A 15,848-nucleotide genomic window follows, 5' to 3' on the forward strand; every position below is an offset into this window, starting at 1 on the left:
CCTCACTGTCCCTTATCTGTGCACAGTGCCTTTGCCTGACTGGCATGTGTCCTTGAACTGAGATCCTGCTTCTTGCTTACCTGGTTTGTTTGCCTAAAACCACTAACCTGTTGCCCCACCTTCCCTTTGCTTTCAGCTAGTACCTGCCCCTGGAAGGTGCACATGATGAAATGTGCCCATTAGGTTGTAAAAGGTTCCCCACTCCTGAAATAACCGATTTGCCTTGGTAGGAGGTGCTTCTGCCTGCACAAGTCAGACCACCCCATTTCCCCACCCACTGCAGTCCTCCATGCCACATCCCATCGTGTTCTGGAAGACCCACCAGACCTCAGGAGCATCTTTTCATGGGGAAGGGGGGGGAAAGCACTTTTCACTAATGCAATATCACGTTGGATGCAGCCTGGAGAGACCTAATTAAATGAAGTTTCCCATTTTGAAATTTATACTTCTGAGCACACCTGGCTGGAATGTTCTCTTGAAATCTCGTAATGCCTTTTGCTTGTTTGGATGGAGGAGAGAGTATGAAGAAACCACCCTACCCGAGATGAGTCCATTGAGGTTTTTTGCAGCTGTTCAGAATCCAGAGTGTGGTTGCTAATGAGATAAAATTTACTGCAGTCCAATGGAAATGGATGACTTGGTTGGTATCTGAGCATGGGACTGCAGCAAAAGCCCTGAATTTTTGTCCCACCATGCACTACTGCCACCTGCTTCTCCACATATATGCCCAAGAAAGGTAGAATTTGCTCTTCTTATCTACTGTGCTTTGCAATTTAGATCTCAAGTTATTAGAAATCATTTCTGTAATCTGAAAAGCTTTCTGAAATCCTGTTAATTTCCAATGTCTAATTTCAATAAATTATGTAGCATACTTTAATATTGCCGGCTTATTTTGTCACAGGCAGAGAAAGCTGAAGGGTTCCTCAGCCTTCCAGAATTCACAGTGAATCAAGCGACAGAATGCAAGAAAAAGTAGTAAGTCTTTCATTCGACTTGGAGTCTTGAGAAAATGAAATTTTACAAGCTGAAATGTGAATACAAGAAGATCCCTGCTGGATCATACCTAAGGCTCAGCTAGTTCTGCTTATCATGGATATATATGTAAATAGAACTGTCCATCAGGACATAAACTCAACAGGCCTCCAATCATTGTTGTCCTTTCAGCATTGCCAATATTTCAAACCGATAGACTCCATTGAGATGAATGTGGGTGGAATTTATGGGAGCTTAATATGTTACTGGAAATCCTATGGGCTGGAATTCAATGTCACATTCTCCCAGTTGTTCCATCTACAAGCATTACCACTTGCTAGATGGAACCATGCCTGCCTTCCTCCCCCCCCCCCCCCGTGCATTGCTCAGGGTGGGAGGTTGTCTTCTGATCCCCCAAAAACAATTTTAGGGGGTACATGGGAGGGAGGAGGAGGAAATACCTGTTGAGCAAGGGTTTCCGCTGTTTAGGTTAATCCTGCCTGTGAAAATGTAATTATGATCTTGCTTGGTTTTCCTTCCAAGGGAGGGTAGCACTTAGTACTGAGATATCGCAGCCTTAAAAATGACTTCCCTACTGTCTCATTGGTCTGAAATCTTATGTGAAGGGCAGCCGACTTTCCTTAGTTAAATATAAACTCATTGTTTTGAGTTATGTAGATACTCTTGTACTTTAAGGCCTATTGCAACCTCTACTGCACAGCTGAGACCATTCATTCTACATATCTGAAAGATTGTCTCCATCCCCACCAACCCTCTAATAATGCATTAATGTCAGCAGAGAGGACTGTGTCGGTAGTTGCATCCTCCTCAAAAGTAAAAGGAGTATTGGCTCAGGACAAGGCTTTCCTAATGGCAGCCCCTAGACTGAATAAGTAAAATAAATTGTCCAGTAGTGCCTTAGAGACCAACTAAGTATGTTCTGGGTATAAGCTTTCGTGTGCATGCACGAAAATCTGAAGCAGTGTGCATGCACATGAAAGCTTATACCCAGAACATACTTAGTTGGTCTCTAAGGCGCTACAGGACAATTTATTATTATTTATTTTGACTGCATCAGACCAACATGTCTACCTACCTGAATCTAGCCCCTAAACTGTGGAACTCCCTCCTCACAGAGCCTTGTCTACCGTCTGCACTGTAAAGCTTTTGCCATATGCTGAAGATACACCTCTTTACCCTGGCCTTTGACCATTAAAATATATATGAATCTGTATTGGTCTGTTCTCATCCAAATGGTGTCACTTGTTTTTATAATTTTACCCTTTTTTTACCTGTTTAAAATTAAAATAATAACTATGTATTCTATTGTTGTACTCCACCCTGGAACCTTAGGGTGAAGGATGGATAATCAATCAATCAATCAATCAATCAATCAAATAAATAAATCTAATCACAGCTCACATTCTTTTAATTATGCCCTGTCTTGTTTGAAAAAGAAACACATTTCTGCAAAGTTCCACCCCCCCCATGACACAGTCCTTTTTAAAGCACTTGAGAAAGAACATGCATATCTGTGGTAAATATATAAGCATTCATCTCCTTGTGGGAGCTGTCAAAGAGAGATGAATGTACCCATTCTATTGTTTCTATGTGAACACTCGCTCTGTAGTTTGAAGTTCTTCACAGTTCTAAGTATGCCTAGGTATGTGGAGTAAGGATTTCAGGCTAAGTGGGGTTTTTTAAAAAATATTTTGGGATAATAAACTGTTTGGTAAACTGACCCACATACTCACTTTTTAAATCTAATGTTTCCCATATATATAAATATATGTTTTTGTTTTTGTTTTGGAAGCGCTATGAAGATCATCCATCCACAGATCAAGACATTTTATTTTGCAGCAGAAAATGCGGAGGAAATGAACATGTAAGTAAAATCAAAAGTCTTGCTTCCTTTTTTCTTATGACAAAAAAGAACCATCTCTTTGTTGTTTCCTTGGTTGTTACTGGAGATGGTAGTCTCTGTCTCTTGAGTGGGCAATACTTTATTGCCCAACCATAAAGTATGCAGCTGATGGAAGGATTTCTGTGACTGTTCACCTTACAGTGTGCCATCAGCTGAAAGCAAGGTGGGCCAGCATGCAGCATGCACATGAATGGCAGAGAGCAGGTTGAATGTGATGTACCATAATGACTGGTGCTTGATGGCTTGTGTTGTGATACTCAGCAGGTAACAGGAGGAGATATCTTCAATCATTCTCACTCAATAATTGTAATAGGTGCTGTACTTGATTCATGGGTTTGCTTGGGTTTAGTTTATTGCAGAGGTAGCAGTGTAGTGCCTTCCAGGTGTTACTGAACTCTTAATTCACATCAGCCCCAGACAGCAAGGCCAATGCCCAGGGCTGATGACAGTTGTAGTCCAATATCATTTGGAGAACTACAGGTTAGCCACCCATGGTTTATTGTACTGTTATCAAAATTCTCAGGGTGGAATCTAGTTGGTGTCCCTTATACTGACTGAAGAGTTTTTGAGCTGCTAATGGAAGAGGAAGCAAGGCAATCCTTGCCTCCTTCCCTGTTCTGGAAGGCTACCAAATTCTCTGGAGCCTATTTTCAGGGACTTTGGGGGAAGGAGGAGTGGGCAAAAATTGCTTCCTCTCATCTCCCAGAACCCTTTCATGACTGCAAAGGTACGCATTGGATTTCACCCTCAGTTGAAGATGAGAAGTGACTTGGTAACTACCAAACCTGTTTTCTCTCAGCTTGGCTATTTCTATTCCATACAAATGTCTGTGCTTGCTTTTATTTTTTCAGATGGCTGAAGAAATTAGGTACAGCTGTCCTTGACAAACAAGCCAATAAAAAGAGTGAAGAAGGTACGCTCAAATGGAACATTTTGAATGGGATTGTTCTACACCTTTCTACCTGAGGAGTTTTTCAGGGATAATACATATGGCATTCAATATATTCAAAATACTCAGAGATGAATGTTCAGCTAGAGCTAGATGCCAACTTTTTTTAAACAAAAATGATTAGATTAGATTAGATTAGCGGTTATGAGCTTTGCAATGATATCCAAAAGATGCATTTTGTACTGGGAAGGAGGACAATAGGCCAAGGCTGTTCTGGTCTAAAGCCCTTATTCTGTCTAGGCACATAGATGCAGAAAAGAGAGGGGAACATCTTAGGAACAGAGGCCTTATCCTGAGTCATGCCATTGGGTCATTAAGCTTAGTATTGTCTACAGTGACTGACAGAGGCTCTCCAGGTTTTCAGATGGAGCACTCCCAGCTCTCCTTGGCAGAGGCAAAATTTCCTAGAGCTCCACAGCACTGAAGCGGCATCTCCCTGGAAGGGCCTGACATCCTATTTCAGTGCATGAAACCAGACAAGGAATGTCCCAGCCTTGCACCAGTAGCAATTAAGAGTTTCACTTCCCTCTTAAGTCTGATCTGAAGCAGAAGTTTATGTATTTATATATAGTGACATTCCTACCATACATTTAAAGCACTTTGATACCACTTTTTTGCCATGACTGCCCATTCAGAATGTGTGAGCATCAATTCATTTTTCATAGAATTAGATATAAAGTTATAGTTTATTTCCTGCAGAGCAACCTTGTTCTGAGAAGCCTGTTTCATCAGAGGGTATTTTGGGGTACTGCAGCTTTTTACTGCCTTTCTAACCAGTAGCTCACCCTCTGCTTGTCCCTTATCTCTGACTGCGAGAAACTTTGTAAACCTGGAGCTTTTTTTAAAGCCTTTGTCTTCTTCCTCCTCCACCTCCTCTTTCTTCTTTTCATGCAACACTGTGGAAAGATGAAAAGAGAAAGAGAGATTCTGCTAATTAGAAATGTCAGAAAATACCCTTTGTTTTGCATACAGATGACCCTGACTGAGTCAGAGCCAGTATGTTTTGCTTTCAGTTCAGGTTACCTGAAATAAGTTTACTTTTGTTTCCAGTGCTATAATTGGCATGTCTAATGCACTTCAACCGTTGTGTTCTTGCTTCAGAGTGCTATAGCGAGAGCGAGCATGAAGATCTAGAAATAAACGTGGAGACGCCACCCCCTCCGTATTCCGATCAGCTGCCGCCGCCTCATTTGGTATGTATTATAGTAATTAGCTAGCTTCTGTTTGCTAAATGGCTTGTACAAGTGTCACCCTATCCAGTTCGCAAGATGCCACTCTGATAAGTAATCTGCAGGAAAGCACTGTACATTTCTTATCCACTCCGTCGAGACAATAAATGCAAAACACTCTTTCGCCATTTATTAATTAAATTGTTGTCCCATGTTTCCTCCAAAGAGCTCAAGGTGCTATACGGGTTCTGCCCCCACCCCCATTCCCCCCCCTCACAACAGCCCTGTAAAATAGCTGAGGGTCACTCAGGGAGCTTAGACTTCCATTCTAACCCTGGCCACCAGAAGGGTCACTAGCACTGCATCCACTGTGCATGGTGGCCAAAATGGAAGTCAGGCCCACACTGGGCCTGACGCCGTCACCTGATGGCATTGCGGTCAGCTTGGGAACCAATGAATCCAGACCCAGCTCAGCCCCTCCCTACCCTCAGAATGCCCTGTTTGGGGGCATTCCACTGACTGTCACCCACTAGTATCCTACATGTGGCTCTCTTGCAGGGCCGGCCCACCCATGAGGCCAGGTCAGGTGACCGCCTCAGGCAGCAAGATCTGCAGGGGCTGTGGATCCCAATGTCAGTCTTTCTTCCCTCCTGACGTAGGTCTTCACTCACCCCTTCTTCCCTGCAGGGAGGCTAAAGAGTAGGTTTTCCCAGGGAAAGCAGCGGGGTAAAGTGTGTATAGAAAGCACAATAAAGCCAGAAAACCTCTCAGACTCATTATTTCAAGGCATGGGGCAAGCGGAAGTATGGACGAGTTTTAGTCTGACATTCTCGCCATCACACCACAGTGCGGACATCTCTTGGCTAAATACACTGTTATATGCTGAAAGCAAATAACAGTTATCACAGCCAAATAGTTACTAAAGCCTTCCCAGGCAGCCTTATTTCCTTTTGGTTTAGAGAGAAGAACAAGCCTCTCACAGCAGGTAGCACATGGCTTAGGATTGCTGCAATTCTGCCAGAAGTTTGTTTTTAAAAATAAATAAATTTGAGGCAGGTGTACAAAAACCCACTTTGCTTTTGTTGAATGAAATGCATCCCAGGATGGGTCTAGCACTTTCAACACTAGCACATTATTTATTCTCACAATACTGCAACAATTTTGAACCAATCTTCTTCTATAACCTATTCCACCCCTCCTATTCACTGTGCCCAGTTGATAGCAGTTTCCTCTAAATCATGGATTTCTGTCCTTAAATAACTTCGCATCCAGGTAGAGCTCAGGAAGACAGGTGCTTGGCTTGTGCAATTGTCAGTTATGCCAGACTTTGCTGGTGCTAAATTTGGTTTTATAGTGTTCGGATATTGGGTCATTCTGCTGCCAACCCCCTCTCCTAATTCAACCCCCTTGTGTTTAAGGAAGATAAGGAAATCACTGGCGCCTCCATCCTCATTAAATTCAAGAATAAGCTGGCAGTGGATAAATTTACAGTAATATCAAATTAAAGATACAGGGTTGTATCCAGAGTTACTTTTCTACATAGAGAAAGCCTCCTGTTCACAGAAGTGACTCCATAATCTAGTGAGTTGCTTGCAGCTCAGGTATGTTAGCATAAGCCAAAGAATGCTGCTGTTTGTTCTCAGTTTCATATTTCACCACATGGCTTATAAACAGCAATATAAAGCCATATTAAAATGTAATATTAAAACTTAATGGTTGATATTATTTTTTTTGCATAACAGCCGTGAATAAAGGAGCCTCATATTTTTCAACCTCAACCACTGTCCCATTCCAAGGACAGAAATTATTTCCCTCTCCCGCAGTGCTATGTAACAGGCATTAACCTCTTCCACATCTTTTGACAAAGTGAAGTGCTTGTTAATTTCATTCTGACTTCAAGGCCACTAACAGCAGTCAGTCTGCCTGCTTCCAACATGTCTGCAAGATCATTTCTTCCCATCAGTCCCGCCCCCATCATATGAGAGAGAACTTGTAGGAAGGACTAGGATGTAAGACCTGACAAACTTTTTCCTCCTTTTTGATTGCCCCCCCCCATCAATATTATTGAGACTTTTTATCATGCTCCTTTTTGAGAAAGCTACTGAAAGAAAGAGGTAATGAGTTGAAGGCCAGAGGACAGCAAGCTCCCTTGATGCAGTCACCTTTCTTTCTCTGTGTTGGTGCCCTGGGCTACAGCTCAGCTGATACACCTGGGGGTTGCAGTTTGGGTCTGAGGCCTCTAGTCGCTAATCATATGAGCATAAGATGAGCCCTGCTTTATCAAACCAAAGCCCTATCCAGTCCAACATCCCGTTTTCGCAGTGGACTACCAGGTGTCTACGGGAAATCGACAAGTAGGACATGAGAATAACAGCACCGTCCCTGGTATCCAGTGACATTTTGCCTCTGTTGCTGGAAGGAGTACATTTTCCTCACAACATTTATTTATTTAAAATGTTTCTATATCACTTTTCCTCTGCAGAGAAAACACCAAAGCAGTTCACACTATTGGAAACAAAACAATAAAACCCAACTCATAACTTCCCAGTAATCAAGGCATCCTGGTACTCGCAGGGTGCGCCATTTTGAGGTTCGCTTCGGATGCCAGGATGTCTTGAGCCGGCCCTGGAATGAGTAGGACCAAAACTTTGCTGTTGTCTCCATTTTAAGAATGCATCAGGCAGATTCATAGTTTTGTGTTTTGCTTTCACTGCGTGTGCTTTTCAAATGTGGGAATCTCTGTAAAGGCAGAATGTAAGTATCTAAAGCAGGGATAGTCCGTATTACTCAGTGATTATGTGATCATTTACTTGGTAATTAATTCCAAGAGTAGATGCGCTTCTCTGTGTTTAGCCACCAACCAGATGGAAACAAATGCAAATTAGTATTTTGAGTTGGGGGTGGGGGTTTTACAAGTTTCCTTAAACAGGCAAGAAAATGTTTATTTGCAAACTCCCCCATTTCTACTTGAATGGAACAGTCATTTCAAGACAATAGACTACAAATATTTCCAGGTGGGCTGTTAAGGTGCAACATATCTCTTTAGTCTGAAATAGACCCCTCAGGGCTCATTAATCTTCCAAAGAATACTTTTTCCATTTACTAACACTAACACCTGCATTTTATAATATTCTTCCTTGGGTGTTTATTGATAGATGGGAGTCATGAAGCAGTTGAAAAGTTAAGTGTAGATCATTTTAAGTAAGAAAATCATGAGGATAATAATTTCCACTTTTTATTTTACTGTTGAATAAAATCTGTTTGTGATATAGAAAATTGCTCAGTCAAAAGTTCAGAGAGTTTAAAAAAGAAATGCTTATGAATGGGAAAAGGGCAGTTTACTCTTGCAGCTACACAAGTAACATGCACCATCTTCAACAGTTATCTGAATCTCCATGAGACTATTAACATTCTATGGAAGGGTAGGCAACCTAAGGCCTGGGGGCTGGATGTGGCCCAATCACGTTCTCAATCTGGCCTGCGGACGGTCCAGGAATCAGTGTGTCTTTACATGAGTAGAATGTGTCCTTTTATTTAAAATGAATCTCTGGGTTATTTGTGGAGCACAGGAATTCATTCATTTCCCTCCCCCCCCCAATATAGTCCGGCCCCCCACAAGGTCTGAGGGACAGTGGACCAGCCCCCTGCTGAAAAAGTTTGCTGACCCCTGATCTATGGTATTTAATGCTCTTAAACTGAGTTGGTATGCTTGGCTACAGACTCCTCTTGCCTTGCATTCCATTTTGTGATCTGCTTCAAAAAAAACCCAACCAATTTATTTCTACATATATAAATAGGAGGGAGATTTATGGCCAAAGCAGATGATTAACATTTCATTGCTGACTCTTCTGAGTCTGTTAAGTCTTATTGGCATATAGTGTATCAAGATCTGTTCCACTTCACCACAGCAACATTTCATGTGGCATTTCCCCCTAAGTTAAAACTACAGATATACATTCTTAAGCATCCCAGATATTAATAGCATTGCCTAGGAAGGAGCACGTCTCTCCTTGGTGTGTTTCATGCATCCTTCTACTTTGTATTCAGTCTGGAATAAATGAACTCCCCATTTACCTTTTAGTCCTACTTGTATCAGAACTCTGGACTATCTAAATTGTTCTAAAGATTTATGAAGTCCAGAATATTCAAGCCTGGAAAGCAGATTGCTGGGCCAATATGGCGAAGCCAGAGCAGGGAGACTTCAACTGTAGCTGTCATGGGGAGATAGTTCCTGGAATCTGCCTGGATAATATTTATTAACTTGGCAGCAGCAGAGGCCTTTCTCATTGCCTCAAGCTCATCCCAACTTCTTTCTTTCTTTCTGGCAGAATTTATATGAGATGTACTCCTTCTTTGATTTCTTACTCAACCTTCACTGTATGGTCCCAGGCGTGGCCTAAAACAACATAAAAATACAATATTAAAATCAGTTAAAACATTTAATTCATTCATTCATTAATTAGTTAAATAATTAATTCCTAAATCACCCTCCATCCAAGGATCACAAGGTGGTTTACAATATGAAAACACAAAAATATGTAATGTTGTAACAGGCAAAAACAACACACCCCCCCAGGTTAAAAGGCTGTAAATCATTTAATTAGCCATAGGATCAAAATAATAGTGTGTGTGTGCATGTGTGTGTGTGTGTTGGTTATATCCTACTTTATAACTCCAAGTGTTTCTCAAAGCAGCTTACAAAAAATTCTCACAATAAAATTAATATCAAAGAAATGCCCCCATGGTGACAGGGATTATTCAGGTGGCATTTCCTGCTTGATCTTCCTTGATTGTTCTCTGAGGTAAAGGAGAAGGACTGGACAAATATAAATATATATCAGGAGTCAAAAGCCAGGATAAAGGGGGGAGTTTTCAGCATATGGCAAAAACTATAGAACGGAGGTGCTCGTTGCACCTCTGTGGGGAGGGGATTCTGTGGCTTAGGAGCTGCCATAAGAATGCCCTCTCTCAGGCCACTACCCCTGACCTTCTGAGAGCAGTAGAACTACCAACAAGGTCCCCTCTGCTGATCTAAACCCCTGAGAAAGTCTGTAGGGAAGGAGACAGTCTTTCACACATTTATGAGGTTATCTCCATGTCTACCTGATGCCTTCTGTTTAAAACCAGTACTGTTTGGAGGAAACAATATTTGGCTGAGTGAAACTGAGGCAAAATTAAGCAAAGGAGCCATACCACTCACTTGTATACTATATGGTAGGCCCAAGTTCACAGGAAGTGTCCCAGGTGAAGAGTATGATTTCAAATTCGCTGATACTTGTCCCCTTATATTGCCACCCATGACCAGCTTTTGACTTGACTTTATTCCACCCCACCTTCTTGTTTATTCTCAGAAACAGGACCAGGAAGAGCCTTCCTTGACATCACATGCATCAAGTGAAGTATCATGTTCTTTGTCCTCACCGGAAAGCCTGATAAAGTCTGAAGGATCCTCTTCTTCCTCGTTGTCCAAAGTATTGTATCCAGACAGACAGTCGTGGCTCGACATCGTGAACAACTCTTCCCCTGGGGAAGAAATGGACAATCAATCTTCAGCTGCCTCTGGCGACTCTCAGGATACTGATCACTTGGTAACAGGCTGTAACAAAACACTGGAAAGTGGGACTGTCAAACCCGACTGCAGCTTTCGGGTCTCTTCGAATGAGGCTACATCTACATTATGCAGTGCTAAGGCTAGCCTACCTGTGCCTAGAATAGCAGCATCAAAAACTCAGACTAAAGGTGAGTCAAGCAGTAGGTGATCTGTTGGCCCTACAGTATTGGTCTTCCTGCCTTGACCCATAAAGAGGCAGAGCTCACTTGTAGCCTGTTTGCTTTACCGGCAGACAGTCCCAGGTTCAGTCACCAGCATTTGGTGCCATATCTACTCTTAAGTTGTAGTGATTGATCCAACAGTTGGACCTGCCCCCTCTTCTTTCATTTAGTGATGGTATGGGTGAAGGAAGCAACGTGATTTGTTGAAACCAGCCTAGGGCTTGAAATGAATGAATTCTTGTCTGTATAAATAGATCAAATTGAACGACCATTGTTCAACTTAAATCTCACTTCACAAACTCCTTTTACCCAAGGTAAACTGTGGGATCCCATTATCTTTTCCTCTATGAAAGCAGCAGCACAGGGAAACTGATCCCGCCCCCCACCCTGCCCCACAAACAAAAAAGAAAGGGTTAAACATTATGTTTCTGTTCATCCTGACTTGCAGCCTGCCAAGACTACTTCCTGGATTTAATTTTTTTTTAAAGTAGAGGAGGAAAAATAAACAGAAATCTCTGTGGCTTCTTGTTTGTGTGTGAGACTGTGAGGCTATAAACAAGCATTTTGAGTACGTGCCCCTCTGTCCATAGGCTTCTCTTCCAATTTACAGGCCTTTGGGGGGGCGGTGGGGGGGGGAGCAGTGTCCAACCACTGCCATTTTTATTTCCTTTGGCAGTTGTTGATACAGCAAGACTGGTTATAATAGAGAACGAAAAAGGGGGACGCTTTAGAAAATGAAACATCGCTGCAACATAATGAGACATTATTTATAATAGTATAATAGCCCCTTCAACTGGTGCTCTCCCAATAGTTTAGACATAGGCTGTGCAAATGCCATACTTTTACAGCACCCCCTTCTACAAAGAATCCTAGTAACTGTAGTCTGAGTCGTGGAAACTCAAGCTCTTTGAGGAGTAAGCCATAGTTCCTAGAATTTGTTGAGTGGGGAATGAGTTTAAACGTCTGATGCATATACAGTGGTAACTCAGTTTATGAACTTAATCCGTTCCGGAAGTCCGTTCTTAAACCAAAACCGTTCTTAAACCAAGGCACACTTTCCCTAATGAGGCCTCCCGCCGCCGGTGCCCTTCCACTGTTCTGATTCCGTTCTTAGACCGAATAAAGTTCCCAAACCAAGACAATATTTCCAGTTTTGCAGAGTTTGTAAACCAAATCGTTCTTAAACTGGACTGTTCTTAAACCGAGGTATCACTGTACAGCCTACAATTCCCATTTGCCACAACAACCCTGTGTTTCCTGCAAGCTCTCCTTGAATGCCCCTACAACTTCCATAAATTTGGGGAAGGGATGCACTGGGGGGGGGGGGGAGAGCCTGAAGTAGCATGAATCTTCATGAGAACCCTGGTCTAAATGTTTCTATCATATGAGACCAGAGCTTGTTGCTTCATTCCTGGGGGGTGGGCAGAGTTCCTTGCCTTGAGGGGAGGCAGGGTGGCTGGTTACACAAGAGAGCAAGATCTTTGGTGCACTTTGATAACTGCTAAGCGGCATTGTGCTGGTTCCAGGGGTGACCACTTCCTTCCTCTAAACTTTAACTGATGTTCTCAAGCAAATGCTCAATGGTGATAAAGGCTCAAATGTCTGATGAACATAGGGTTTGTTCTGATATCCAGCACCACAATGGACACCCTAGTTTGACATCATCAGAGTTGTTATGAGTTGGGATCTATAGATTGTTTTTGTTGTGATTGTCTGTATGTTACACTCTCTCTCACACACTGTTAATGTTTAATTATTTAAAATATTTTTTTCTATGTTTTTAGCTATTCTTATTTTATCTGTAAACTGCCTTGAGTCCCTGTCAGAGAAAGAGGTGGGGTATAAATAAATATAACAACAACAACAATATAACCCATTGATGAATTTTTTAAAAAAAAATTTAAATTTTATTTTTACTGAGTATAGACTAAATGAAACACACACATTCACAGCCAATTCTTGCTCTGTGGTCAGTGTATGTGAGTTTTCAGAAACACTTTATGCAGGTGTACATTTATAAATTCTGATGCGACTTTCTGTTAATTTTATGCAACTGCTTTTTACAATGAGTAGGAAAGATTTTTTTTTTTGGCCATAATTAGGGCATGTTTAATGAGGCAGTGATATGCACAGGAAATGCTGCTGCAGCAAATTGGCCCCAGTATTGCTCTTTCCTGTCATGGTCTTGCGACACAACCAACTCTTTTCTTCAGTATTGTCTATATTTAGCTCTTGTCCGAGTACAATTGACAGGGTGTTATCTTTGCGCAGCGTTGCGAAATGACTAAATGCACACGTTAGGAAGTAGTCAAATACAAATATTTGCAGATATACCATAGAGCTAAATCTTTGCTGTTTTAAATGTGGGGAAAATAAGTTTAGGAAAACTTGGAAGAGATTAAAAGAAAGCCACTCTAAATAAATAAATAAATAAAATCCTTTGTATGGTCACTTGAGAGCTAGTAGACAAATAAGGAGCACACTTAGTACAACTCAATAGCCCTAGGCCTTGTTGCTAGACACAGCCTGTCTTCTGTCTTCCCTACAGATGCAAAATGTTCAGTAGATGAAATGGAGAAACTTTACAAGTCCTTAGAGCAAGCGAGTTTGTCTCCCATTGGGGACAGGCGACCTTCTACAAAAAAGGAGCTGAGAAAATCCTTCATCAAGAGGTGCAAAAACCCAACTGTTAATGAGAAACTCCACAAAATCCGAGCACTGAATAGTACGTTAAAGGTAAGTGTTTATGGAGTTGTTGTGCTTCAGCTGTTGTTGAGGCATTTAACTGATTGAGTGTAATTTTTAGCAGCCTCAGAAAATCCCTGAAATCATGATTGTGTTTATAATCTGGGTATTCTTTTAAAAAAATATTGAAGGACAATGTTATCTTCTTTGGTCTCCAGAGCCAATAGCTTGTAGAGGAGAACAATCCAGATATGAGAGACCTCTAGTGGTCAACTCACATTTCCAGTTTCACAAACTTCTCTTTCTTTCTTTCTTTCTTTCTTTCTTTCTTTCTTTCTTTCTTTCTTTCAGTGCAAGGAACATGACTTGGCCACGATTAACCAGTTGTTGGAGGATCCTGAGCTAACAGCAAGGAAGTACAGAGAGTGGAAGGATTCAAACACCATGTTGGTCCAAGATATCTATCAGCAGCAGGATGTTCTGAACACGCCTGAAGAAAATAGCACAGAAGCAGAGACGATGCTGCAACCATCTTTCATCGAAAGCACTATCTGAGGGACGTGGACTGTGTGGTACTTTCCTCACACTGTCTGTCTTCATTTACAAATAGTTTAAGCTGCTACAGTTTCCGGTTTTGTTTTTCTAGTGGAGAACTCAACCCGTTAGCCAGAGCATTATTTCTTATCTCAGTATTAGGAACATAGGAAGCTGCCTTAAGCCAAGGCAGTCCATCTAGCTCAGTGTTGTCTACACTGGCCGGCAGGAAGGGATTTTCCCCAGCCCTTCCAGGGCACGCCTGGGATTAAACCTCAGACCTCCTGCATGCAAAACGGATGCTCAACCCTGAGCCCTGGCTCTTCACCATTCTATCTTCCTTTAAGTGAGTGATTTACCTTATCTTCCTTCAAGACAGAATGCCACTACCCAAGTGGTGACATCACAGTGGTGATGTCACAGTCTTTGTGAACTTTGGAGGAGAGCAATTATCTGGGAGTTGGAATTCCATTTTTTAAAAATGGCTGACCTTCATAACACAAATGTTTTAGCAAGCACAACATCTGGACATTAATGGTTTTAAAGAGTATGTACATAGTGTAAATAAGAAGTTCATGATTATTTTAAAGTTTGTTAAGAGAAGTAAAAAAAAAGAATTGTAGAAATGCTGCCGGGGTTCAAAAAAACAAACAAACCACCCTTTTGTTGTAGCTTGTCTAAACTTCCATAAAGATTATAACCTCTGCTGATAACAGGATGGTGCCTGTCTTCTGTTAAAAAGCCTTGTCATCTGTTGAGTGAACACCTTTTTGCAATCATAGCATCACTGTATTTATGAATGGCCAGAAAAAAAGCTGTTTCCTTACATCATCTGGGGAAAGTTGCATTTGAATTGTTTTTCATGCCAAAATAAATTCTGCAGCATTGTGCAAACTCTATTAGGTTTCTGGGTTGTTGTTTTTCTGTTTTATGGAACAGAGTGCTAAAGATTCTTACAAAAGAAAAAGAAAACTTCTCAATATGAAAGTACATACTTTGCAGGGAGCTTCAAAAGGATATAATTTTTTGTTATTGTTGTTAATTTGCAGCAGAATGCATCTGGCTGACTTACCCTACAAATGCATGTTGTTGCTTACTACCCATATTCACTGTACAGTATTGCTAAAGATTCAGTTTTGTCCCTGGTGCTGACTCCAGCCATTAAAGGCAATGCTTCTTCCACTTTGCATAGCATTTCTCCCCTGGGTTTAGTTTCAATAATATGCCAGAGTGTGATGGAATGTTGGGAACCAGCCTGAATACCGGCCTGCATCATATGTTCACCTGCAAACATTTTCTGCATGATAGGAATTTTTGTCCATCCATCTCCTGCCCACCATGGAGGAGGGGTTGTCAAATGTGGTTGTAGTCAGTGATCTTGTAGTGAAATGGACCATGCCATGATGCTACAGGTGCTATCACATCAGTGAATAAAATGATACAGGTCAACACAGCCAATCAAATCTTGCAACATGATGATGCCATTGAAGGCAGCAAAGGGCAACACAGAATTCAGGATAAATGAATATTTTTACAAGGACTGGCAAAAATGAAAAGGGGAAGCACATTTTGGCATTACCCTCCCCCACAAAAATTTAAAAAATGGTTCGGTTTTTTGGCTCAGTTCCAGCTGAGTCCCAGAAAAGCAGTCAACCTGAGGAATCTCTTGTTTACAAATAAGCAAATAAACCCATTGTAATTATAGAAAGCATTCTTTAATTTATGTGAGGTGAATTTTCTAGCAGGAAGGAAGGAAATTCTTTGGCTTTCTTGCAACGTTAAGTTAGAATAGTATTTCCTGGCTTGTGTGAAGCACTGGTAACGGAATATACATCTCCAATTA

The 15,848-nt window shown here is 41.5% G+C and overlaps 1 protein-coding gene across 9 annotated transcripts in view; it reads left to right on the top strand.

The window, feature by feature from the left end:
• Window positions 1-14,904, top strand: part of IPCEF1 (interaction protein for cytohesin exchange factors 1) — a 52,506-nt gene extending 37,602 nt beyond the window's left edge. For 8 of the 9 annotated variants that reach the window (XM_081905203.1, XM_081905200.1, XM_081905201.1 and 5 more), the window contains 7 exons: window positions 902-975; window positions 2,786-2,857; window positions 3,748-3,809; window positions 4,947-5,038; window positions 10,366-10,753; window positions 13,335-13,522; window positions 13,823-14,904. In XM_081905203.1, coding sequence (XP_081761329.1) covers window positions 902-975; window positions 2,786-2,857; window positions 3,748-3,809; window positions 4,947-5,038; window positions 10,366-10,753; window positions 13,335-13,522; window positions 13,823-14,026 — 1,080 coding nt within the window. In that variant the 3' untranslated portion in view covers window positions 14,027-14,904. The remainder of the gene's footprint in view (window positions 1-901; window positions 976-2,785; window positions 2,858-3,747; window positions 3,810-4,946; window positions 5,039-10,365; window positions 10,754-13,334; window positions 13,523-13,822) is intronic. The other variant, XM_081905204.1, reaches the window with a different exon arrangement.
• Window positions 14,905-15,848: the final 944 nt, after the last annotated feature.

Source organism: Podarcis melisellensis (genome assembly GCF_964234715.1).
Source record: "Podarcis melisellensis genome assembly, chromosome: 3".
NCBI classification, from domain to species: Eukaryota; Metazoa; Chordata; class Lepidosauria; order Squamata; family Lacertidae; genus Podarcis; species Podarcis melisellensis.